The sequence below is a fragment of the Onychostruthus taczanowskii genome, unplaced genomic scaffold, assembly GCF_017590055.1.
Source record: "Onychostruthus taczanowskii isolate IOZ18803 unplaced genomic scaffold, ASM1759005v1 scaffold33, whole genome shotgun sequence".
NCBI classification, from domain to species: domain Eukaryota; kingdom Metazoa; phylum Chordata; class Aves; order Passeriformes; family Passeridae; genus Onychostruthus; species Onychostruthus taczanowskii.
The window spans coordinates 2,664,545-2,691,696 of record NW_024500683.1 but is presented as its reverse complement, the minus strand read 5'-3'; the positions used below and the strand labels follow the sequence as shown (position 1 = coordinate 2,691,696).

General features: G+C 39.8%; 1 protein-coding gene across 4 annotated transcripts; it reads right to left on the bottom strand.

Moving 5' to 3' along the window:
• Positions 1 to 5,585: 5,585 nt before the first annotated feature.
• On the bottom strand, positions 5,586 to 26,016 carry ASRGL1 (asparaginase and isoaspartyl peptidase 1). Of its 4 annotated transcripts, none has more exons than XM_041410703.1 (7): positions 25,817 to 26,016; positions 24,503 to 24,786; positions 20,632 to 20,774; positions 15,548 to 15,702; positions 11,249 to 11,367; positions 9,303 to 9,413; positions 5,586 to 6,660 (listed from the first exon to the last, which is right to left on the bottom strand). In XM_041410703.1, exons 2-7 carry the CDS (start codon positions 24,687 to 24,689, stop codon positions 6,425 to 6,427), a joined length of 951 nt encoding a protein of 316 aa, XP_041266637.1. In that variant the 5' UTR covers positions 24,690 to 24,786; positions 25,817 to 26,016; the 3' UTR covers positions 5,586 to 6,424. The 4 variants fall into 4 exon arrangements, with proteins under 4 accessions (XP_041266637.1, XP_041266638.1, XP_041266639.1 ...); XM_041410704.1 differs by having other exon boundaries at positions 24,503 to 24,771; XM_041410705.1 differs by having other exon boundaries at positions 24,503 to 24,717.
• Positions 26,017 to 27,152: the final 1,136 nt, after the last annotated feature.

The following is a 27,152-nucleotide window of genomic DNA, read 5'->3' as shown; positions in this document are numbered from 1 at the left end:
GTATCACAATTAGACTTATTTCTGAGAAAAAAAGAAATCTAGTATGCCTCAGGATACAAGTGGGCTTCGCTGTAAATATACAATAGCTACTGACATTACTGGGACCAAGTATGAGACATGCAAAAATCACAGGAACTGAACAGCTAAAGTCCTCCTCAATTTACTGAGAGGCTACTGAGCTTCTGATATGTCAAGATCTATTTGTCTAAATGTTATCTGTAAAGACAACATAATGTAGTGAACTGAGCCTGGGACTCAGGAAGCCAGAAATCAATATTCTAATCTTGGCCCTACCTCAGATGCATTTGGTAGCTCTGGAGTAGTTGCTTAATCTCCCTGCATGCTCGCCAGAGATAAAACAGTTCAAATATAATAAACTCCACTGAATTGCTGTGCAGATCAGGTCACAGCTTCTGTATAGTTCTTTGAATTGTTATACAAATATTACCATTACATGCAGGACTTATGGAGGTTTGTCTCCGAGAAAATACCAAGTATCTTTGGATTTGAAAATTCAGGTCGGTTCACTAGCAGATGCCCTTGCCCCATAGAAGCTTGGAGCACAGCTTGGTGGCAGCCCAGAAGGTACAATGGCATCTGGCATAATAACCATCTTTTCCCTCCTCCTTTTTCAGATGTTTTCTCCCAGAAAGCATCCTCATTTTCATTCTGACCATGGCTGGAATAGACCACGCCTCAACAGAAATTATTTGCTTAATGCAGAAATAACAGAGAGAAGGACCTATGGCCTGTTTATTTAGGCATTAAGACTAGAAAATAGTTGTGATTTCTCCTGGGTTAAAATACTTGAAAATCTGCTACTCATTTGCCCCAGTATAGTAATTTCTGAGTGATCATCTTACTGGAGGCTTAGCTGAGCTGTGCTTGTGTCTGAGGATCTCAGAATGCTTAGCTGAGGTGAAATAAAAGATAGGTAAAGTCACAATAACCTTCTTCAGCTTTTAAGAAATAAAACCAACAAAACAAGTAAAGAAATTCACCAACCAATGACACCACAGATTATCTTCTATAATGCAGGAATGAAGAGATTTACTAGCTGTATCTCTTCCGTGCAGGAAATTAGTTCCACCTACAGAGGACAAGAGCACCCATATTCTAGCAAGTTGTGCACTTTTCCAGCCCAAAAGAGCAGGTTTATGAATTGTACTTGAAACTATGAGTTTTTTAAATTTTGAAATTTCTAAAGAAAAACAAGTGCAAAAACAATCAGGTCTGCATTTACTGTTATGTATATTTGTTTTACAGCCATTACTACTTGCAGAAGGGGGTTGAGCACCTCTAAAAGCCCAGGGTTTTTTCTCCTGTCATAGTCAGCCCTCATGATGCTGTTAAAACACACAGGCTGTGGCTGGCAGGTGGTAGTTATGCCAGAACCAAGGCAAGGTTTTGTTCCAGAAAAAGCTGGAAATATTTGCTGTATTCAGTGGTGAGGCAGCAGGGAGGGCAGTGCATGGGGACGATGCCCTCGCAGCAGCGGGGTTGCTAAGCACGCAGCCTGCTATGCTGCTAAGCAGGCAGGACCCGGCACAGCCATTAAGTCTGGAAGAGGCTGAGTATTTAATAAGCTGCATGCTACCGTGCATTTACATAGCTTAAGTTGTAGTAAAGCCCTAGCAGGAAAGGGTCAAAAGTGCAGGGCTGGAGGGCTAAAGCCCACGCAGACCTCATTGTAACCCATCCTGTCCTCAGCGGAAAAGAACTTAGGGAGGAACCACAAGAAAACAGCCTCGTTCCAAGCAAGGAGAACTTTAAAGGCCAAAAGGCAAGAATTTAAAAAATGTAAATGTAAAAAATAATTGAAGCTATAGCACATGTGACCAGGTCTGGCAAAACTCAACTACACAGAGGTTGCAGGGTATCTACATGCCCCCAGTAAACCAAGTGTAAGGAGTGCAGTGGAAAGAAAAATGAGATTCTCATCCTTTGTGGTTTACACATCTAAAACAAAATGACTCTTTGCTCATCCTGTGTGCTCTTAAGACTCTTTCATGTGAATCATTTGACACTTATTTATTTCGCAGTGTGCATATTTAGCCATTTCCCTGGCCATCATCTTTACCGTGAAACTGCCAGTGACCAGAGTCCTGTTCCAGGCAGTGACTCCCTGCAGCAGGCTCTGTGTCCTCTCTCTTCTCTCCCTCATTAGCAAAGGCTGTTTCAATACAGAGCTACTGACTTTGGACAGGAGAGCCCATGTCTAATTTCACTTCCTTTAGCATAATCACAGACTTCAGTGACCGTGCTTTTTGCTTTTCATTTATACTGACGTAACTGAGATTGAAATCTGTCCCACAGCAAATATTTATCAGAGCATATCAAAGGAAAAGCAGACCAGAAGAGAAACAAGCACAACAGCGAGTGCCATTAAACTTTGCCAAGTTAGATTTCAAAGTCAATGAAAACCACCCCAGAGACAAAGAACTAAAATGCAGGACAAAGTAGAGCACTGAAAAAAAAACAAGTTTCCAAACGCTAGTGTCCTACAGAGCAGGTTTTGATTACTTGTAACTTGCAAAAATTATGAAGCAAAACCTACACAGAACTAACAATATGTGCACAAAGTCAGTGGTCACCACCCTGGTGCTTTTGTTAACATCTTTTCTTTGATATGTAGACCCATCACAGCTATCTGTGGCTGTCAGGGACCCTTTCTACAGAGTACTAAGAAAGCAACAGGACAACATCCACAACTGGCTTTCTAAATGATATAAAATAACAGGATGCCCCACTTTAATTAGATAATTAAAACTGTTTCTGCTTTGCTAGATGCCAAGGACACCCAGTTTCTTGGCAACAAACCTCTAATTTTCTTTCTTTGATATCCAGGTCACAGCCATTTGGATTAGAGGCTCATTTCCAGCAGCAGTGCACAGCAGGGGCACACAGCTTCCTGTCCTACTGTTGGTATCCCCCCTTAGTTCAGCATCTTGCAAGTACATTAATAAAAGCTGTTAAATGTTAAAGCCCTTAAATGGGCGGTTTCTCAATATTCACAAACGTCAGGTGACATGTAAGCATATTAAAAATTAGGGAGTCCTGTGCAACACCAGCAACATCTTACATCATCTGCAACAAAGTCTCACCCTGCTCTAGCTAAAGAACATGACTGAAGGGGCTAAAGCAGAAGGGGAAAACTCTTCCATCCCCAGCTCTCAAGCTTCTTTGAAAATAAGGTCTACCACATCCCTGACCATTTGCTGCCATTCCCCCCTTATGAGGGAGAGGAACACTGTCCTGTAAGAGGTCTACCTGCTATCTCACCTATCTCCTCACCTATCAGGTGAGGAAATCACATACCTTTCCTGAGTGTTGGTCAGTTACCTGGAAGAGAAGCATGTAGCCCTGAATGCCTGGACTAGTGCTTTGCCTGAGCTGTCATCATTTGAACTGTGGAGCAACCTACAGCCTGAAGATTATCAAATGCCATCAATCCATATGTAAGGCACAGGTAGTCATTCCCAGCCCCACATGAACTGGAAAGGTATAACTGATAGCTGAAGATTTTTAGCTTTTTTATATATTCATAGCTTTGTAGATTTTTATCTATTGCTGTATGGTTTCTAGTACTTTTCTTGCTGTTTCTCACATTTTAGAATAATAAGCTAGCTCCTTCTAACACATTTTTGAAATCCTGTTTAGTCTTATTCTTAGGAAGAGGATTCCTGACAAGAATATCTGGTTCTCCACCAGAACTTAAGAGATGTAACAAACAGGGCAAGGAAGCCCCTGTACCAACTCCAAGGGGCTGACCCAAGGGTTGGTTACTGGGGCGACTGGTCTCCTATTGGATGTACCTGCTAGATATACTAATTAATTAACCATATAAAAAATTGTAGCAATCCTTTATCACGTGTGCAGGTAGCCATTTCTGTGCACCTGAAAGCTTTCATTAAAAGTCAGCTTTTTATCAGTTCCAAGTTTTTGTCTTTTGATTTTAGGCAACATAACAGCCCATGCATATTTTTGAAAATCAGAGTTTTTATAGGAAAGGCATATAGAGCATGGCACCAAGGGGTAGGTTAGGCAGAAGAAATTGTAGAGAGCAGATGGTAGCCACAGTGCTTAACGCACTGTTGGGAAGCGCCCAGCAACTCTAGCTATGAGTGACAGAAGAACCCACAGAGGATAATGACTTTGCCAAGTGCCAGCAATTTATTACAGCGTGTTACTGAGAACAGCTGAGGTGAATTAGTAGCCATTTACTATTCCTTCTGACATCCCTGAGATCCTGTGGGTAGTGCTGCTGAGGTTGCTGGTGCCTTTTGAGTCGATGTGAACTTGTTCAAAGCTAACCCAAAGCCAACTGGCGGGGTTAGCATAGCACCAAATCCTTGCCAATCAACCACCCAGCAGGTGTATCAGCTTATGCTTGCTGCTACACTGACCATCACTTGGGTTTTGGTCAGCTTGGAGCCTGACCAGAACAAAAAATATTAACGCACAAACAGCTTTACAAAGAAGGTACACCAGGTTACAGCAGTACTGTAAACACGTCTCCCTCCAGCTACTTCAAGCAAAGGAGAGGTTATAAGAAGTGTGCCTTCCATGCACTCTTTCATCTGACAAAGCCAGCATCTATGACAAGATATCTGTATTTTTCTGTGCGGTCTACATCCATGCCTATGTGCATCACCATTTAGCTCTACAAAACATACTTCAAGTTGGATTATTTTTCATTTTATAAAAACCCTATTGAGCAATTTCATGAAAATCATGCTGCAAAGTGAATTTCAGCTGAACTCGTGGAGGTTATTCTTCTATTGCCTGTCCTCAGTTTTATCTTCTACTAGGGACAGGTGAGATAAACAAAGCAGATTACTGATGACAAATACTTTGGATGTATTTTGGAAATGAAGCTAGCTTTTTTTTTACCCCCAGAGAACAGCCTGGCCCTGTAGGATTGGTATCTCATGCACTGAAGTGGAAACAATTTTTACTCAATAGAAGGCTACTTTTTTCTACCAATGAGCACATCAGAATTACTGCTACTGTTTTATGAATTTCTGATTACCAGGTAGCAGCCATTTTCAACATGATCTTCTGTTGAAAAAAAGTACGTAAGTACTCCAGGGTCATGGCTTGCATCCACCATCTTCTCTTGAACCATTGCTGTCCACATCCAACAATCTGCAACGTCCAAGAAACCACTGATCAAAGCATAGAGCAAGTTTAGACAGTCTTGGCAACCCTACTATTCTGTATGTGCAAACTCAGTAATACAGCTTATTGTAGTTGGAACTCAGGTAGGAGTGGTTTCAAACCAAAAGGTAAGATATTTGTTATGGTTATTTGGGCTATCTTGTGAAGGGAACATTCCACAGAATGATGGCATGTAAGAGAAAAATCTAGTCGCCAGCTGAAATGCATAAAAATTATTACAGTTCTTAACACAAAAATATTATATAGTTGACTATATATTATATAGTCAGAAAATAAAAAAGGAATTTTTCTCTCCCTTTTAAAAGTACAAAATCTTAATGAAGAAAATGTATTAGAAGTAACAGAACATCAATTTTTTTAAAAAAAGAAAATCTCTGCAATGTTTCAGACTTCACACAACAAGCTTGTTAACAGGCAGTTTTATTTATTTAGTACAATTTGCTTTGATCACTTACTTTCAGATAATTATTTTTCCCGTTAATCATCTCTGTCTCGTGTTTTGACTTAAAAGGTGCCTATCACCTCTGTATTTGAATACAAAAGATTGCTGTTATTTTTATTGAAAGCATGACCTTCTCTATTTCTACCCCAGATACTAAGTTCATAGCATCTTTCCGGTTAACTGTCCACATACAGTTTGAAACATTCTAGCCTACTTGGTTGTGATGTCAATGAATGGAATTAGAGCTCCTTAGCATCACCTTTCCCTTCCCTGGAGAAAGTTACTTTCTTTACTTCATTATATCCTGTGACAAGTTACCTCAAGCCTGTGAGAACAATTTTAATCTCAACTCTTCACTGCTCTTTGGTGGTATTTCATTGACTGTTAGCAAGCTGGTACCATGAGATGGCTGCTCAAAAGACCCTGGATTTTCAAAATTCAGCTTTTATTTAATAGGTATTCTTCTCTCAAATCATCCTGGCAGCAGTCTCTGAAAATGGATGTGGAAAGGAGTCCCTCTAATACTGAAACTCAGGCTCCCTTTGATTAAGGCATGCTAACCAAGAAACCTACAGACCATTCTCTTTCTTATCTAAAAAAGGAGGATCTGACTTCACAAAGGTATTAAAAGACTTTGTCCACCAAAGAACAATGTCCAGATTTTGTTTTTACTGTAAATGTGGTAATGCCTGTGAACCAAAAGATCTTTCAGAAAGACAAAATCAACTGTCATTGTCCTCCAGCAAAAACTGGAGATCTTCGAGATCTTCATACTTCTCTGTCAGTCAACTTTCTTCATTCTCAGAATCCCTCCCTTTCGGATGCAAGAGCTTCCTCAACAGACTTTATATGCTTCTCCCCAGCATAAACGCCATAATGCAGCTTGTCATCCTTTACAGCAGCCCAGGACATTTGCTTGGTGGAGAACCTTGCTGCCCACTCTCCTGCCTTGTTGACAACAATGACACCCCCCAAACCCCCAACTCGTGTCTTCATGTAGTCTAATGCAGTGTCCGCTGCTACCTCTGGTGACATTCCTGAAAAGAAAAACAAAATCACTTCATAGTACTTGTACTGACAGTTTGAAAATTCCCTTCAAATTTCACCCCTCCCCATGGAACCAGTCAAATCTAACTTCTCTTTCAACTAAATTGGCAAGAGATTTCCAGTCTAACAAAGGATGCATTTTTGGAAAGGCTCTGGACAGTTGCGAAGAGCTGCTATGGTGTGGTATTGCTCCAAGTATTTATTTATATAGCTTCAGTTTCAGAATTAGTTTGTTTCACAATTAGTTAGTTTGTTTAATACAAACTAACTCACTAACTTTATGTTCAAGATACACAATTTCTTATGCCATCATTTGACTAGAAAAAAAAGTCCATCTGCAAGGTTTTCATCAAAGGTTTATGACAAGCTAGATCTAAAGCATTTACAATTTGAAAAAACACACATCAAAACAATCAAAAATTTCAGTCATCATCTGTTCTAGTTCCACTGGCTGCAACAGAGCTCAAGGCACGTACTACATGTTGTCATAATTTATCAAAAGCAGACATCAGCATGACTCTTCCTGAAACTTCTGAAACTATCAGGCAAAATGAGGTCTCAATGTACTAGATATCAGACAAAGGACCAGCAATGCAACTTTAGCTTTTCTCTACTTGATTTGTATTAACAGGAGTATTTTCTAAATAAATCAAATTTAATAGGTACATCATACACACAGGGCTGTAGTAGCTGCGAAATATTTGTTCACTACAAGTTTAAATATACATTCAGGAATGCAGTTGGCTTGGCCTAATTACCCTAAGATATAGACCCTCAATAATGTTACGCAGCTTAGGTTATAGAACAAAACCTGACCTTCATGCCTTCCCTGCAAATTTTGAATTAAAACCAAATAAAACCAGCAGATTCAGAATTATTCACAGCACTGGTGACTGACAGGATAAAGCTCCTTACTCTGACGCACGGGTGACACTGTGGCTATTCAAGTCAGTGGCACTGTCTTCAAAGGGTTAGTATTGCACTGTTTGATTTTTCACCAAGACAACAGCTGCCACCATAAGATTGAAATTCCAACAGCTGTTAAGACTGGCAAAGCAATTCGCTCCTGAAATGCAGAAGTAAATTTTGCAGCATTTGTCCAAAAGAGGATATTTAGTATGCGAATTACCAAATAGCTGAACAGAATTATGAGGGCTCTGCAGTTTTTCTTACACATGCAACTTCAGCTCACTATTCAAGGACTCAAAAAGCTGTAACAACTTAAGGGTTTGTTTTCAGTGCCTTCATGGAAATATGTTGGGAGGAGGGGCCGGGGGGAATCTAATTGCTGACGTGTTTGCCTGGCAGCTGAGTTATACTTCTGGGCAGGATGAATGAAGGTAAAGCAAGCATGGACAGGGTGAACAAGTGCAAACAAACTAGACATGAACACATGTGGGTTAATTTTCTTTTTCTTTTTTTCCAGTAAACTTTTTAATTTGAGCCTCATTTGCCTTTCAAATTGATTAACCACAAGCGAGATAACTGCTATCAATGTGTAAGTCTTGCAATACAGTTAACTTCAAGCCAGAGAAGAAACTGGTTTATACAGTTTAGACAAGAGCTTAGAAAGCTGTTTACAAATTGAATACTTAGAGATGTAGTTTAGAGAGTAAAGGGAGAGCGTAATGTGTTAAAAGCTTTGGGAAATAATCTGTAGGTTGTATTTTATGCTGAAACTGTCATGTCAGCTATGAGATTTAGAGGAATGCACCCATTATATGCAAACAGCCCTGTAAAGCACAAAAAAAAATATTTACAGCTGTTACTTGTCTCTCTACTTACTGCTTCTTCAATGACAATATAAATTGAATGTTTTCTAACTATTTCCACTTTGGTCGATCTCAAAGCAAGTTACACTATACTGCCCCAGAGCTATTCATTTCTAAAAATAATGGTAATATCTATATATTAATGATTCTTGAACTGCATGCAACACAAGTATGTTGTCTGGCTATGTTTACGGGCTGTAACATAATCAAGGGTTTAGATGACAGACTAAGTCATGAAGGTAAAGCTACAAAGGGTCATCCCACAGTCAGATTGTATTACAGTCACATAAGACATACTGTGTCAGCTGTTTACCACATACCCACCAGTATGTTTAGTACATTTTCCAAAACAAAATGCAAATTGAAATCATGGTTAAAAAGTCTCAAAATAACTTCTGTTGCTGTAATCAGAGTTGTTACAATAATGACCTTTACAGTTTATTAGAAAGGCAATACACTATACTTCCTATTTCAGCTCTAGTTATCTGTTTCTAGCCCTCCCTTACTGCTCCCTTAAATGTATCTTATTTTTACTTGTTTTCTTTTTCAATTTTAGTTTAGAATTGGGAAAAAAATTATTAAAGAGAACTTCTGTTAAACAAAGTAGAGTAATATCTTTCAATGTACACTGATCTAAAGCATGATTCAGGCAGCAGAGATAATTCTGTTTACTTCAGCTATTTTAGCTTTATTAATAATACTTTGTTTTGTTTCTAAAGTTTTTGTTTTAACCCATCCACATACCCCTTAGAGCAACTCTTCTGACAGCTGTTCCAGGATGACAGTATATCACTGAAACCTGTGATTAGGCAATGTTTCCTATCCTCCTTACTTCAGATTACAGCAAGTTTGGAATATACCTTGCTCCATGTGATAGAGAATCAGTCGGGCTAAGACCACTTTCATAATGCTCTCCCCATGTCCTGTGGTTGAAGTGGCACCAGAATGGTTGTCAGCATAACCTCCACTTCCTTTTCAAAGGGAAAAAAAAAAAAAAAAGAAGGCAATATTCTGTAATATGATTTAAAAGCCCTGCATTTTTTAAAACAGGTACCAAACATTTCTTCCTTTAGGTCCATTAGCTCCATGCATTTCTGAGAGCAAAGCCTCAGAAAAGCTTCATTCTCATTTCTGCCACAATATGAAAAGGAAAATATAGGAAAGAAATGAATAACAGTTGGAGCAAGTCAGTTGCCAAGCTGAGAGAGAAGACTAGTGATCTGTTTGTGTACAAGAGGCAGAAGCAGGCCAACACTCCACAGGAATGGGCAAAAATATTTTCCAGAAGAGCAATGGAGGGTATACTGAAGATCAGCAAGATAGGGTCAGGATGCAGAGTACCAGGTCATATCAATTGAGAAGATATAAAGGAAGACCTAGCAAGGACATTCGTGAGCTGACCAGTTTGAGAGGAACTTACCCTCCACAGCACATGAGAGATTTGAAGAGCATGGGCTCTAGTAAAACTTCACAAAGCACCCCTGAAGAATCTTCGATGTTCTCACCACAAATAGAGTGTTTCTTCTGTTGAACTCCCCTTCCCCCAATTTTTTTTTTCTCCCATCCTTGTTTTGCTGGCACATTCCACACCCTGTTCTCTACCAAGCTTCTGCTTGCTCAATACCCATATTTCTAGCACATCTCCTAAGAAAAATATTTCCCAGGAGCTAGAAAGAAACATACCACAGCATTATAAACAAGGTACTGGGGGAGGGGAAAGAGGCCTTAGAAGAGCAAGGGAAGTTTCTTCCCTTCTGTACTTTCTTTATCAAACCCTTTTAATGGACTCTGAGTAAAGTGGAAAAACACTGCCATATTAAGTCAATGCCCCCTTACCAAAGCCTCTGATGTTTAAAAGCACAGCTGACATTTCTGCATCAAATCCTGAAGATGCCTAGCAAGACCAAAAGTTGCAAGCAATATGCTCATAAGCGCCCAGTTTCACTTCTCCTTCACAAACCCATGTCCCAAACTATTGCAACAGTGAACATGATCTACACAGGAGGAGGGTATTTGCAGCCAGAAGGCTGCAGCCAGACACAAAACTGAAAACCAGTCAAAATCCAGAGGATACCAAAACGTCAGCAACTTTGTATGCAAAAGAAAGACAGTTTAATAATAATCATATACTGCCAACAGCAATGCTATTTGAGTTTGGAACATGTTTTACTAAAAATAATTATTTTCCTAATCCCAGCTGTATGGTAGAACCCTGAAGCAATCAACCAGTAAGTCTGAGGAAAGGATTTCAAGTGTCTCTTTATACTTGGATAAGAAATCTCTTGAAATATTTCCTTTATTCCACACCACATTCATTAGGTTCTGAGACAGTCTTATCAGAGCTCTCTTAAGAACAGGAATTTACTCAAAGTTGCGAGTTACTTTATAATTTTTGCTCACTGATACAACAAGTAGTAATTGCAATTATACCTACTTCCTTAAGTATTGAGGAAACAGCATTGCAATATGGAGCAGGCTACAGTTTTTGACTTAGTGGAAAACAGAACCATAAAAAAGGAGAGCTTTATCAGAAGCAACAAACAGAAAGGAAACACAGGTGTTAGCATTGAAGAAAGGACAGAAAAAACAAACTCCCATCCCCGTTTTCCAATTCTTTCCTGCATATCTCCAAGCTGTAAGGAACTTTAGCTTTGATAGATTTGAATGTTAGACCTCCATTTCAGATGGATTAGTATTTATGTTTTGTTTCACTAATAAAAAGGAGAATTGTGAGACTTTTTTTTTTCTACTTTCTTTAAATGAGACACCCCCAAAAAGTGAAAGGCAAGATCCCCACACCCCATACCTATGCATGCTGTGTCACCAACACGGCCAATCATTTTATTAGAGAGTCCTCCCGTGGATGTTGCACAAGCTACATTGCCTTCACTGTCTATAGCAACAGCACCGACTGTTCCAAGGTCTCTGCCAAGAAAAACAGTTCATAAAATTAGACAGAATTAAAGCATACCTGCCAAAGCACGTTGCCTTTATTTCCCAGGTAGCTCTAAAGAAGATTTCTACAACAGAATAACTACTCATCATAAAGCTATTTTTGCCATGCTTCTCATTACAAAAATAACAAGAAACATGCAATAATTCTCACAAGCTTTTTATTTAATAGAGTAGAAAACACTTTTTTTTAATCTTTCCCCCATGACTTGTTTACTTTCATAGCATGGAAACTTGGGGAGGAAAAAAACCCGCAAAACAAAAGCACACAGGGCAGAAATACTTCTAGTCATTATAGTTCTGGAGTACTTTTTTGGCTGACACACAAACTGACACACAACTTTCCCCTAAATGGCAACTCAAAGATGCAACAATTGGCTCCACTGTTTCAACAGGAGGTTAACCGGAATTATTAATGACAATGCACGTAAATGAGTGAATACAGAAAAGGACAGTAATGTTATGCATGCACTGAATCATTTCCTTCCTGTTCCTCCTCTTTCCTTTTCCTTACTCCCCTTAATATTTGAATGCTATAAAAAAAAAGAAGAAGCTTATTTATTTTCCTTTCAACTAGTATTGCTCACAATGCATCATTAAGACATACTTTAGTCTTTGTACTCCGTAGCTATGTAATCTTGAGGTTTAAATCACTTGGCCAGTAAACTCTGCTGAAATTGCACATTGGTTTAAAAATCTTCAGGCACTGAAGAAAACAGAAGTCCCAACTATATCTTTATTTCTTCAACACAGAAAAGACATATACAATAGCCTGCTCAAAATAGACTAGTAGTTGTGTATGGAAAAAAAAAGTCTGTCGTGACTTACTGTAACAGTTGCTGCACTGAGAAGTGAGACACTACTGAGAAGCAACAGTTTAAATACCCATATATTCCAGTCTTAGCAATTCTCATAGGAACATAAGCCAGTATGTGACTAGGAGAAGTATACCAAACCCCAAAAATAATCTAAATCCCTCCACACAGGAAAATAATTTGTAACAATCCTTCAAGGAACTACCCAACTGGAAAAGGAATACCTTCCAAATTTGCCTGGGCACTGGTGAGGTTCTCTATAGCTGTGCAAAATCTAAGCTAATTAAGTCAGATGAAGTCTTTGTGTACCTTGAAACCCACAGTCAGTTTCTCAGAGACCCAACTTCCTGTTCCTTCCTGCTTATGTAAAATATCATACTGTCAGTCCCTACACTTCATTCACAGCAATTCAAAGTTGACTGATGAATCACAGGCCTTATAGGCTGCTCTGACATTTATGTAGAGACGGACCTCATCTCAAACTGGTATGATGGTGCAGATGGGCTTCCCACCCATCCATCTGTTAGAAGTGATTTGCTGAAAAGAACATTAGTAAATTCAGTACTCCCTTGCACATTCATGTAGCACCCTTCAACCAACTAAAGTTAGATCCTCATGAGAAACTAAGAAAGATGTATCCAGAGTTATATTTTCTTAGATAAGTACTTACCTTAAGCAACTGTGAAAGTAAAAGCACACAGATGACACAGTCAGTAATTACCTGTTTTGGTATGAGAGCACAACTGGCAATAAATAACAAAGTGAATGCGTCCAACACACCTCACCTGCAGCAAATAGACCTCCACACTTGATTTCTTACGGTCCCTTTTTTACTGCTTCAGTGTAACCTTTCTTTTGATCATCTTCAGAACAAAGAAGGTAAATTTTTTTTGCATGGCTAGTTGACTCCAAAACATTAACAAAGATGACAAAACTGCTATCAAATTATAACCATCTCTCTATTTTTAGTTATTGACAGCAGCAAGAACCTCAACAAGTACCTGTGGTACACCAGAGGATGCTATTAGGGATTTTTTCAATCAAGAATTATTCCTATATATTGCATATACTGTGATACAGAATGTATTATTTGGATTTGTTAATTTCCTTTTGTCTAAATTTTTCATTATCCAATACCCATGAAGTGACATGTATTTACACTATCCCTGTTTAACTAAGGAGTTACCTGCTATTCTGTCTCTCAGCCCTGCATCAGTAGTAGGGTTTTCTGTTTATTACTGTTAGGGTCCTTGTTAGTTAATACCTCCTCAAGTTACTCTAGCAGTGTGATTCACAGTGGGGCTAGGAGCCCATTTAGTACCTTACAGCCAGACTCAGCACCCTTTCTGTGGGATTCTCAGGCAAACTCCAGTAATTCTTTACAAGAGTATTGCCAGAGTGCAGTGTGCAGATAAATCAAATCATGCCTTGTTCTCAGCAAAAGGTGTGCAAGATGGAATGTTGCGCACACTGTGGAATCCTAAGCTTTCAGTGTAAATCAATGCAAGCTTCTAACCAGCAGAGGAGAAAGGTATCTCTTATGGAGACACCAAACTCTACCTGCAAAGCCTATGAAACCCCAGGGTTTCCAACACTGTGAGGATCAGGTGACTGGAAGTAAAATATACATCAACCTTCAAATTCCCAGTATGATCTGGTATTATGTTGCCTCTGACTAATACTACTTCACCTTCTGTCTGTTCGCCTCAGGCAAGTTTCTGCATAATCACTGTGGACATAACAGGGAAAAAGAACATTCCACGTGTGATACAGAATGAAATGGGTTTGCATTAAAAAAGACCTGTTTTCAACTTTGTGGATTTGTGCTGATGTTTTGGTTTTCAGAAAAAGAACAGCATAGCCCAAGACAAGAAAAAGTCTTCAGCCTTTCAGAAATACACAAGCTTTTTACTGTCAGATATTCCAGAAGTAGTCCATGCTGAAACTGAAGATGCCTAACACTATTTTCAGGAAAAACAGAAAAAAAAAAAGTAAAAATGAAGCAGTTATGAGGAATGAATGAAGACTTAAATGCCATGCTATTCCAACTGGTATGTTCAAGAGACAGTGGTGGCTACACCAACCTTAAAATTCTTCACTATCAATGATAATACTACACAGTCCTTTGACAGACCACGGATCAAAAGAAAACTTCTGCTGGATACAAAACTAACAATGACCAAGACCTTATGGTCAAGGAACAACATTGCTTTGTTTACAAGACCATATTCATGCTTGTCTCATTACTTTGTTTTTCCTTCCAGCAATCTACTGAAACTAAGATACAGGTAGTGATTTATAGTCTCATTTCATGGACTTTAATTAACATGCTCACAGAAGAAATTTCCTCCTTCTGATCTACAAATGCAGCTCTGCTCCTGCCATTACTCCTGTTTCACAAAACAAATGCTGTATTATTTGCTGTTCATCTATGTAATGTAATACAGTGTTTTCCTACACCACAACCATGGATGTACAAATGGAAGCTTAAAACAATTTAGTGATTATGCCTACCTCAAAGGCGCAGAAATAATTCTTGACACCTGATGTTTTTCATTCCTTTACTGTCCCTCACCTTCCCCTCTACTTTATATGAGACTGGCTTCTTTTCCAAATGATGTTCATTTTGCTGTTGGGTATCCAGCAGCATCTCTCTTCCCACCCACCACTAAACTTGGTCATTTTTTTTCATTCCTTTTCATAACCAACAGCCACAATCACCACTCAGAAGGAATTACTAGTCAAACTCTGATGTTGTTTAACTATCTAATCCAATTTAAAAACAAATCTGATAATCTACTTAATATTTAACCAAGATCCCCTTTCTTAGGTTTTTGGGGCTTTTTTTATTAACTTGTTTTAGTATGTACACTGATTTTTTAAAACCAGTTCCTCCACAGAAAAAGCTATACAAAATAATACTTGCTGTTTGTTAAAGCTACTCTATGCACTTCTGTAACTGATGATTTTAAGAGCAGTAACAAGTTCTAAGTTTGTTCTCCAATAAAGCTACCAAACCTATGCTATTGTCAAAGTGACCAATAATCTTCTTAAGCAGCAACAAGTTTCATCAAGTTTGTTCCAGTCATTTAAGTTTAAACAAATTCATTGAAAGCTTGATTTTCTACAGCTTTCAAGAAAGACATACTGTAAAGACTATGTCAAGCCACATAACATTTGGAATACAGGCCTTTGAGGTTTGTGTTTCTTTGTTTGGGGTTTTGTTTTTCTTGGTCGCTTTGTCCATTCGGGAGTTTTTGGTTTCTTTTGAGTTTTTTTCTAACCAGACAGCCGAAAGGAAATTACCCAAATTTGAAAATAAAATATATTTTACCTACTTCTGAAACTCTTCAGGGTTGGAATCTGGCTCAAGGTTCTTCTTCCACCTCTCCCGGGATCTCTCAGTTACGAGTTTCTCCCCGGGAATTTCAGGAATACTCATGGCCTGAGCAAACAGGTGTGCACCATGGTCAGTCAGCAGCATGTGCTTTGTCTGCAGAAAGACAAGAGATTCCTTGACAATTCTTATTTTGTCTTGTACTGAGCTGTTTTATAGAACTGCTATATTTAGAAGTATCCGCAAAAAGAAAATTACAAAATTTATTTAAAAAATTTTTAAACTTCTGTCCATATGCCCTTCCACTAGAGCAGAAGAAGCTTTCAGTTCTCCAAACCATGAAGTTTAACCATCAATAGAAAAGAATTGTACTTATCTATTTAACACTTACTATAATGGGAGAGGGAAAATTGGTAAATTTGTTCTTTAGCTAATTTGTATGCAACTGTTTTGTACTGTTTCAAACGAATCACCAAATTACTACATAACTAACTGTTTTGTCCAGTTAACTAAGAGATTTAGAAGGCTTTTATTCATAAGAATGCTAAATAAATTCCTGTTTAAAGGCATTACACCTAGTAAAATAACCTACAAATGTAAATAGCATAAAACTAAAATGTTCCTTATCATCAGCTGAACAATTTCATTTTAAATAGTTTCTTCTAAGCTGCTATTCTTATTAACTGAGAGGATCAAATTTAAGAACAGAATACTTTCTAATGGGTTTGACCAAAAAATGTTTATTCTCTTCTAACAATACTTGAAAGTTCTATTGTGATTTATTTACAAAGCACTCCAAATCAGATTTTAATTCAACAACCTTAGTTAATTCCATGCTTTAAAGTCTGTAGAGCTTGGTTAATTCATATTTTAGAGAAACTTGCCAGATAAATTTGTTTAATTAATCCTTATACTTTAGTAGTAGCTCTGAAATCTGATTTTTTTTTTTTTTGTTTTAATGTGTCAAAAAGTAAGCAGCAGTTTCTTGCACAATTACACACTGTCAATTGCTCATCAGGGCTTGGGAAGGTTTTAGAGAAGTGGTGGTCTGACTATACAGCACAGAACAATTTTAGAGGAGAACTTACAACTAACTTACAGCAGCCTTTCTGTCCCTGCAGCAGCACAGCACACCAGACCAGCTGAGGTCCAAACAGAACCATGATGCTGGAGGCAGCAGGCCTGCAGCGCCTTGTGAAGCACCCACATGGCACAGTGCCAGCTCTCGGCCAGCAGTAAGGACAGCAGAGGTTGGGTATTCCTGTCCCATTCTAGAGGACATTTAGAGTCTCAAAGCTTCAGGTTAAGATGTTGCAGACCATCACCTGCTGTTGATTTCTAAAGCAATGACAAGTAATCACTATTATGACCACGCACAGCACTGCATTGTTTTAAAGGATTCCAGACTAACCTCTTCCCAAGGCAGACACACTGATCTCTACTTAAGCTTGCTATAACGTCCTCATTAAGCCCTTTGGACAGGGACAGAGGACTACACTTTAGAAACATCTCTGATGCTGCAGCCACGACATCAAACATTTTTGAAAATTTAAATGCCTTTTTAATGAATCTTTAATTCAGGAGAGCATTGCTTTAGGGAATACTAAGGGTGACAAGAAGTCCCCTGTATATGTGAAAGTGGACATCAGGCTTTGATGCTGAGCGCTGTTCCCATATCACCAGACAATGTAAGACCAGCCTATTTCTAACAAAATTAATGAGTAGTGCTCTTCGACTTGAAAGCCAACTTCTTTGTGCAACACTGCCCCCCTCTGCCACTACCACTAACCCACGAGAAGCACGCAATGCGATATTCAAAATAGTTTTGGTTTTTGTTTGTGGGTGTGGGTTGGGGTTTTTTTGTTGTTTGGTGGGTTTTTGTAGGAAATTTGCAATTTGCTTTAGTCTTGATCTGTGACCAGAAGGCTGTGTCCTACATCCCTTACTTTCATCAGCAACTAAGACGATAGCATCCTTTAAATAAGTTCTAAAAATATAAAGTTTTATTATAAAAAATTAAAGTTATTTCTAAAAACTTTTTTACAGGATTCCATCCCATATTCAAATTTGCATAATATATGCACCTTCCTAGGCTACAAAAACAAGAAATACTTGCATATTGATAAATAAACTTCTACAATAGGACTTTGTGTTTGGGTTTTCTTTTTTCCTTCTTTTTCAGTACTCACTGAAAAGAAGATGTCTTAAGGTGATTTTTATCATTCTCTTCAGCAGATGTTGTCAATCAAAAGAACTAGCAGAACACTGCCAAACAACACAAAAGCACATTTTTCTGTCTCATTCTGCTGGTTTCATTAACTTGTTTGCTAATATGAAGTGCCTACTTTTTCTGGAAAACATTTACATAAAGTAATCTAAAAGGACAAGAAAACGGTTCAAGAGAGCTTACAAATAAGCCACAAAAGCTGGCACTTTTAGTTAATTTCACTGGAAATGGGGAAAATACCCCCAACTTCTGCCAGGCCTAAAGTTCAAACCATCACAGTTCCTCATTTAACAATTCTGGCAGCATAGAAAAAAAAACCAACCTGGCCCTTTGCCTAGAAAGTCTGTGTTCTAAGCTAATTTCTTTTTTACCTAATGTAGTCCTGCACAATAAGAGTAGGGGAAATGTACACAGCTTATATATACTAAAGAATTAGTGCTCCAATGTTCATGAGAAGCCTATACAATGAAGTTTTGGAGCTGAGAAGGGTTACATGCTCCAAATTAAAATAAAAATCAATGTATCATTCTATTTATGTTCAATACAAACAGGAATAATTCAAGAGAAATTTAAGTGCTTTTTCAAGAATGTGTCACATTAGTTAATGTACTAAAAGTCTTCCACCTCTAGAAGCTCCAGTGAACAACAGTACAGTAAATAATGAACGGAAATGATTCTGCTGCCCTCCTTTTCTTCATGAATTTGGACAAGTTTGAGCTCAGTGGGAAAGTGACAGCCAAAAAGGACAAATGTGTTGCAAAAACCTAGAGGAGCTATTCTGGCCACCAGATGGAGCCCACACTGTTCCATAATAGGATGGAAATACAACTACAAGCAGACATACAGGGTAGTTTTGATTGGTTTGTTTGTTTTCGGGAGCTGCATGTTTCAACATTCTTTATGGCATTAAGGCACCCAAAAACCACTGGGAATTATGCACACAGACTTAACAACCCAGGAAAACTACCCTTATTACCCCCAAGTCTCACAGTTAAATGCTTTTTAATCAAGCACAGTACAACAAAACACACTATGAAATGTACTGTGAAATACCCTGGGTTGGTGTCCCAAAATTCCTGTCCAAGATGAACAGATGGGCAACAATGAGCAGAAGAGCAACATCAGTTGGTATTCCCATTTATGGGAGATGGAAAAGCGAAGAAACTCATCTCAAGATACATCAAGCAATTCAGGCCAACATTTACATTTCAAATTTATCATTATGCACAGATTTTTTTGCATCTTGGTAAAGAGTAATGCCTATACCACAAAATGTCATGGCGTTAGGGCTACACCATTATACTTCGTCCTGTACAGTGGAATTTTATGATTTCATTTCAAATTTAGCCTCAACAAGACAGAGGAGAGGGCTTTCTGTTTGTTGGTTTGGGATTTTCTGTTTAATTTTTGAAACAGATTTTGCAAAGTTATATTCTCAGAATCCAACAGTGTGATTTTGACTCTACTCTTGCTGACTTAAATAGGATTTTTTTTCACGGACAAGACAACAAAGAAAAGAAATCAGCAACTCTGGAATAAGAAATAAACAAGAGGCATTAAAATAAGTTCTCTACAGAAGAAAATAAAATAAAATACAACATTCACTTTAACATGATAGAGACATCTCTCCCCCGACTCTTCACCTATATTCTCAAATTTTGTCTTGTGAAGCTCTCTACCACCTATACTTATTTACTGATCTAGTTAATAACAAAAAGAAAATCCGTATGAAGGAAAAAATCCTTATTCATCACAAGTTTTAACATTGTTTTTTAGTAGACATACATTTCAAGGAAGTTTATATTCAATATGTTAGTGAAATGTTCTAATCTTAAAAGCAGAACTTCTATCTTTCAATTAAGGACTCAAAAATTCTATCTGCTTTGGAGGCCATTGAGGACAAGACAAATGTCAATCATCTTTATAGATCACCAAAACAGGCATTGTTCCCTCAAAAGCAACTTTGAAAGGTTAAAGCAACATAGGTCTTCTTTATCAATAAGTGTTTTTATAAATATGAACCCTTTCAACAACGGGGCAGCTGCACTAGTAGGATGAAAATGCAAACTCCAAAGTCAGGACAAACTTTTTGATCACTGTAATAGTGATCAGCCTTGTAATAGTAAAACAGACACAGATATCACACAGATCAGTTGCACCACATCTGAAAAATACGAGAAGTCTGCTGTGGCAAAGATTAGATGGACTTCTTAGTGAAGTAAGATGGGATTGATCTTATATAGAAGGTCATTGATCTTATATAGAAGGTCAAGTAATATTTTACTGCCATGATAAATTTGATTATCTGTCACCACCACATAGAGCTAATGTTATCTTCTACTGGAGGAAGATGACAACTGTGCTGGTGCTACCATCTGATCAGGTCACAGTGAAGAAGGCTACCCAGAACAACATAAGAGTGCATTACATAGCCAAATATGTAACTGGGTCATTTAATTCAGTTCCACATCACTGCAAAGTGAACAGTGTATTACCTAACTTTAATCTTGCAAGATCAAGCACAACACTCAGTGACAACATAAAAGCTCTTCAAAAAACAAGTTAAAAACAACAACAAAAAAACCAACCTCGAATACCAGCAGCAGAACTACAGGAGACCAACATGTATGGGTCAAGTTATGCTTCCTTAGAATGCTATTGTTTATAACTATTTCTCAAAACCCCTTAAGGTAAGTGCTTCATGGTCATGACCATAATTTCCAAACACTCCAATCCATTTCTCCCTTCCTTGCTGCTTTAAAGCACTACACAAACACCATCAGTGAGGTGTATCAATATACTGGATGAAGTTCAAAGGACAAGAAAATGCTTCATACTCAAGTACATAATCAGCATACCTTTTCCATAACAAGTCGAGCAAGTTTTATTGGGTTTGCTATGCACTTAACTGCAGACACTGCTCCAGAGTCTAAATTTTTTCCATCCATGATAATGGCATCCATTTCTACTTCACCTTTTTCATTTAGAACAGATCCACAACCTAATGACAATTAAAAAAAAAATAGGGGGCAAGAGAAAAAGAAGAAAGTCATTAAGAGCTAACCACCCAGGTGATTCAATTATAAGCTCTCAGCAAGCAGCCTTTGTCTTTCCTACTTTGCTGACTTACCGAAAGTATCTCCCAAATCCAAAAAAACCCAGCAGAAACACTGCTGAGTATAACCACAAAATCCAGCCACTAACAGAAGTCTCACAGAGTACAACACCTATTTTAAAACTGAGTTTTGTTTTTTTATAGATGAAAAACACACTTCCAATCCCATCCAAATTATATGCTTGGTATTAAAGTTAGATGAACAAACCATCATGAACAGAATTCTTTACTTCTCAGATCATTTTTATGTGTACTATTTTGCCTTTGCAGTTCTTCCAAAGGAGGATACAACACCATCCAAAGAAATAGTATAGTGTGTTTGATCCTATCAACAGATGAACATCACACAGCACTCCAAGAAACTGCCAAAATTAATGGAGCAGAGTAAGTGTCCCCTCACTACTGCAGCAAAAGCTTGAAATAAGAAGTTCTTCCATTACCAAATAAAAACAGTATATAAAGTAATTTTATAAAATAAAACTTAAGTAATAAAACATCAGGTAGTTATCGTCTTCTATAATTATCAGTACTATCACTAGCCTAATTGAAAATTAATGACATACAAAATGAGACAATGCAAATAGGATGTTTTTTTTAAACAATGCCAATAATTGTACCACAGAGGAATAATAGGCTGTAAGTCATCAAGTGCACAAGCCTTGCTAATACAGATGGTGAAGACTAAACCTGAAAAATAAAAAAACCAAACCAAAACATGGCAGATGTACACAGTACCTCAGGTAAAAAGACCTGTGCACTATGCATAACGAATCCAGTAGGGATTTTCTCCTTTCTGTTACACCAACATTAAAGCAGTCCAGAAACCACTGTTAATAACTGACATAAAACTTTTATACCAATGTACTTCAGACCTGAATATATGAAATTAAATCCCCTGTGACAAAAGGCAGCCAAATCCTGTAATCCTCCTCTTGTAATCTCAAACACTGCCCCTGCCACATAAAGACACACCCCCCAAAGTTATTTTTTACCTGTCTCCAGCTAATTAAATTATTCCACAGTTAAGTCCTGCATCATTCACAATATGTTAACTTCTAGACTGGTCTGTAAAGAGCTTACAGGTTAATTGCCTCGTGCCACCCATGTGAACATCATTCTTCCAGCTTTTCCTTATGCTGGTAAGGAATTGTTTTCCAGATAAACCCTGCCATGCTCTTTGAACTTCCTTTGACAGGGTTAGCTTTCTAACCCATGTTCACAAAATTCTCACTAGAACTAGAGTACCCCTTTCTCAAGCATCAGTGACCAGAACCATGTTCCAGGGGAAACTCAACGAGGCCCCTTCATCATCACATTAAGAGTGTCCCATGCCTACTGGACATATCTCATAGGATACACTTTAGGATTTTCTGAAATTTGCTGAGTAGAAAACATTTGCAGACAGTTTCTGTAATCAAAGGCAGCTTTCTAAACAAGTCTCCTTTTACAGGTGGTAAAGAAAGACCAGTAGGTACCTCCTAAGAACAATTCATCCCACTTGCCATAGACTCACAGAAAGGCCTGGGCTGGAAAGACCTTAAAGATCACCTAGTGCCAATCCCTTCCCACAGGCAGGGATGCCATCCACTACATCAGCTTGCTCAGGGCCTGATCCAACCTGGCCTTGAACACTTGCAGGGGTGGGGCATCCACAACTCCTTCAGCTTTGAGAGCTGTACAGCCAACTTTTCTCACTCCACTAGTCACCATGAAAGTCTGCATACCATGGCAAAGCTAGTTACTGAACTTCAAGTGACCTCAGGTAGCATGAAACCCTCCTTCCATGGTTACAGGCTGTCTTTTCACCTGCCTTCCAGAGCAATGGGTAGGGACTATCAGCCTCTGAGGCATGGCATCCATTGACAGCAGTGCTGAAAAAATAACGTCTTTGGCTTCTTAATAAGCAAAGGGGTGGGAAAACAAAGAGACAGAAAAACAGAAGACACAAAATCTAGGAGGAAACAATCAACATGTCTGACATCAGCCTAATCACAGTTGGGATACTGAGAGGAGTACTCCAACTCCCTCTGTCTGTAGATAGAAAGATCTGTCCTCTGTCCTGCAAAGGCTGCATAGGAAAGAGTGTGCAAGGATCAGTAGAGTGTCAGTTCTTACACCTGGAGTAGTCATGCCAAGCTGGTTCATACTGCTAGCCAAAGGGATCACAGAGAAATATAACCACGCCACAAGTAGAACTTGATTACTTTATTAAGCTGCACAAGTCACTAAAATGGTAAGTTTATACACCAGTATAGCTTCTGAGCCCTTGCACCAAGCCTACATCAAGATGACCCTACACAGCATGGCTACACCCTATCAGGCAAAAAAAGGACAAAACTTGATTGTTCTGCCCATTCTTCCCCATCTTTATTGTTGTCTCTTAGCAATGTCTGCTTGCCTAGAAAATATTACAGCAAAACTGATTTTATCCTTTTATGAAGATAAATATTACACACTGAGTTTTAAACAGCCACTCCAATCAGGGTCCTTTTCACATAGCTTTCAGCTCAATTTTGCCAGATTCTGAGAGCAGCTGTACCTAATGAGCATTAACACAATTAGATATATCTGTAAGTAGCAGACTACTTGCCACTTAGATCATCGTGGTTAAACATGGACAATGGGTGAAGGCTCAAGTCCAGTTAAGTAAAAGCTAAATGACAGCATGTCACCCTGATGCTAACTATATAAAAGTACACACTATACCATCAAGTCCACTTCATGATTTCAGCCTGAATGCTCTAAAAATCAAAATGTTCAACCCAAGTCAATAATAAAACAATGGAAGTCTCATATTAAATAAAAGCTGCTCTTGACTGCAAGGTGAGATGGAACAAATGGACCTCGGCAAACGAACAGCTATATTACCTAAAATACTGAGCACCTACATTTCATTCCATGTTCTGTTCTGACATACCATGGTGGGAGTGCGGAAATATTTCTGCTGAAATTCATCAAAATAATAAACTTGAGGTCCTAAGAAGAGGAGAAAGTATTTGATTACTACCACTAACATTAATTCACATTACTGATTAGGAAATCCAGTTATGAACACTTACTTAGGAAGGTATAGCTTTACAACTCATATACCATTATTGCCTTGCTTCTCTAGTATTACTTACAAAATAACTAATTGCAAGCACTAATTAACAGAAAACCACCTAAAATCCTTTAACACCATTATTTCTGTGGCAATAAGTAAAGGTCAAGCACCCAGGATTAAACAATGCTGCAAGGTATAGCCAAGAGCCTTACAGAGACACATTTACTTAACATATACTCCATAAGATTCCATGTCTTAAAACTGGATATACATAACACAGTAACAGAAGATTTACAGAAAAGTAAAACAGCGCTACTCAAATTAAATGGCAGATATATAACACTGAAGAATGGTAAAAGCATAATCTTCCTAAGTGTACTATGAGAAACTACAGTACATACCATGCTGAGAAACCACCTATTTTGTGACACTAGTATTTACTCCACTGCAATGTACATAAATCAATAATAATGCAATAGTAATAATAGGAGCTAGGATTTTCAGAAGCATCAGGGCAAAACACTTGAAATATAATATGATTCTAAGTCCACTTAATTCTTAGAAAAATTACCTGCATTAAAATGAGGATCATCTTCCATTGACCGTACTGCCTCCTCAACTGCATCCACAGCACTGCCTCCCTGCTTCAGGAGAGCGTAACCTCGCAGCGCAGCTCTGACAACGCCAGCACGACATCCCTCTTCTCGTTCTTTGAAGATCCGGCCAGCTCCACCGTGCACCACGATGACAGGCTTCATCCTGCCAAGTTCCTCCCCAGGCTGTCAGCTGTGAGCACAGGTCAGCTGATGGGAAGGGGTAGTCTTTCGCATGGGCTTCTTTCTACAAGGAGAGTGGCTGCAGATTAAGTAACACATAGGGATAGTTTGCTACAATTTTACCTTCTGGGAAGCCAAATACTCACAAAGAGGAGCTCCTAATTCAGTCTGGATGAGGCCCCATGCAACTTGGTGCAACTCCGAGGCCAGCCGTGCTTTGAGGATGGCTCTGGGTCAAGTGGGACAGGAAGGGCCCCTTTCAGGCTAAGTTACTCTACAATCTGGTTGTTTAGTATGAACCCTGTCTGGTAATAATAAATTACATGGGAATAAGCATTTGAGTAACCCTTGAACCTGCCAACTGCTCTTTGTTTTAGATTGGTAGCCTGTTGTCAGAGTACAGTAATATCACCAGCAATAAAGAAAAGGAGATTGACCTGACCCGACCCGAGTTAAAGGCTTACCCAGCTCAACCACCTGGATACCAGACCTCTGACCTCTCACTATACTTTGAACTTCGAGCAGGAAAACAAGGTGCTCATTCACACCTGGCAGCCAACACGGTGTTGTGACTGCTCATGGCCTCCTGCGAGCGAAAGCCATTGTTGCTAGTTGCTACACATCTTTGGTGATGCAAATCACAGGTTTTGCTTCCAGAAAAAGGCAAAGAAGCAGCAGCTAACTCATCTCCCACTGAAATCTGGGGCATCTCCCAAAGAAAACTCCTCTCGTGGACGGCTATTTTTGGAGGATGCGAAGAACAGAATCCAACAGCCTTTCCTCTCATCGTACAAGCAACCCCTTCCGACAGCCTCCCGCACTCCTCCGGTCCCTCGCACCCCTGCTGCCCCAGGGGAGGCCGGCCAGGATGGCAGCAGGCGGGGAGCAGAGGAAATCCCAGCCAGGGCCGCTGTGGGGCACATCTTCCTGTAAGGGAGGCCGCTTCAGGTTTTTATTCCAGCCAGCAGTTACGCTCTTCCCTTACTCAGCACAGGCTACCCCTGGCCATAGACCCAGCCCTGCCGAGGCGGCACCTCCGCTCACGGCGGGCCCGCGCCGCTCTCCCGCCCGCCCCCGGCGTTCCCGCGGAGTGCGGGGTCCGATCGCACCTGGAGCACCCCGTCCTCGCAGTGACTCACGGCCGCTCCAGGCGCGCTCCTGTGCCGGTGCCCGCGGCCGCCCTGGGCGCGCTCCCGTGCCGGAGCCCGCGGCAGTGCGGGGCGGGCGCAGGCCCAGGGACCTTTCGCCGGCAGCCGCCCTTAACAGACATGGCGCCCCCGGCTGCGCCGAGGCGTGCCCGCAGCGAACATGGCGGCGGCGCTCGCAGCCCGCGGTCTCCGCCCCGCACCTGCAGGGGCCGGGCCGCGGCCGCCGGCCCTGAGATGGGGCGGCCCGGCGCTGGGCTGCCGACAGCGGGTGGGGCCGCACCGCGCTCATCCCGGTGTGGTTTCTCCCTCAGCCGGCAGTGCTGCGGCCGTCGCCCTGTGCACAGCCACAGCCGCGCTGTCACACCAGCTCAACGTCTGCCACCGCCTGATTTCCCCTCGAGTTAAATTAGAAAAATGGCATCTCTCCCCAAAATCGATGCCCAGCAGCGCTTCCCGCGGGCCCACCCTTCTCTCTGGCCGGGACGGGTTATTCACGTTCCCAAAGCTCGGGCTGTCTGTGGAGTTCTGTGAAAGGGTGAAAGGTGCTGTAGGCTGAGGGAGCTTCGGTCTGTGGGGATCATCGTCCCAGGCAGGTTGGCGCAGACTGCATTTTATATACATAAATATGTATATGTATAGGTGAGGATAAGCTGTATGTGGCCACACTGTTCCCAAACTGACGGCAAAGACAAGAACTGAGCTTGATGTTTGCTTTATTTCTAATTATACGCTGCTGGTGGAACAAACAGTAGAGCTGCTAAAGGTTCTTTCTGAAAACTAAAAAAAGAGTTTATGGAAAAAAAACCCCGTAATTCTGAGCTCTCTTACCTGTGTAACTGGAAGTGTAAACAAAGATTTCTCAACATTTGTACCCACTACATGGCATGCGTCTTGACCATTCCTGCTTTGCTCCCTGCCTCTCTGCTCCCGTGTCTGTTTGAGGTGCTGTAGTCCAGGCTGCAGGGAGACAGGGAATGCTGTGTCCACCCAGGGCATCAAGGGGACATGGCTGTGCAAAAAGGGCAAGGATTTATGGCAGTGTGAAGTCACTCAATTTAAGAACTATTTTGATCCTGAAGGTTTGTTGAAAACTAATTAGTGTGGTTTAATTAAAAGGAAATACTCCTGATGGTTTTTCTTTGTCATTAGTAGGCTTAAGACAGGCATTAAAATTTCTTACATTAATTATTGAGAGTGCTGCCTGTTTTTGTAGAATATTTATGTTGTTTTCAGGTAGTGTCAAGACAGGAAACAAATACTATTTAGATTAAACAGTTTAGAAGAATCATTTTGGTTG

What these genes read in the sequence shown, in the direction of transcription:
- ASRGL1 (XM_041410703.1), bottom strand. Translation starts at nt 24,689, where the DNA reads ATGAAGCCTGTCATCGTGGTGCACGGTGGAGCTGGCCGGATCTTCAAA. An exon ending in AACCCTGAAGAGTTTCAGAA is followed by an intron (nt 11,368 to 15,547) that starts GTAGGTAAAATA and finishes TTTTCTTGGCAG; the next exon opens with AGACCTTGGAACAGTCGGTG. An exon ending in TCTCTATCACATGGAGCAAG is followed by an intron (nt 6,661 to 9,302) that starts GTATATTCCAAA and finishes TTTTCTTTTCAG; the next exon opens with GAATGTCACCAGAGGTAGCA.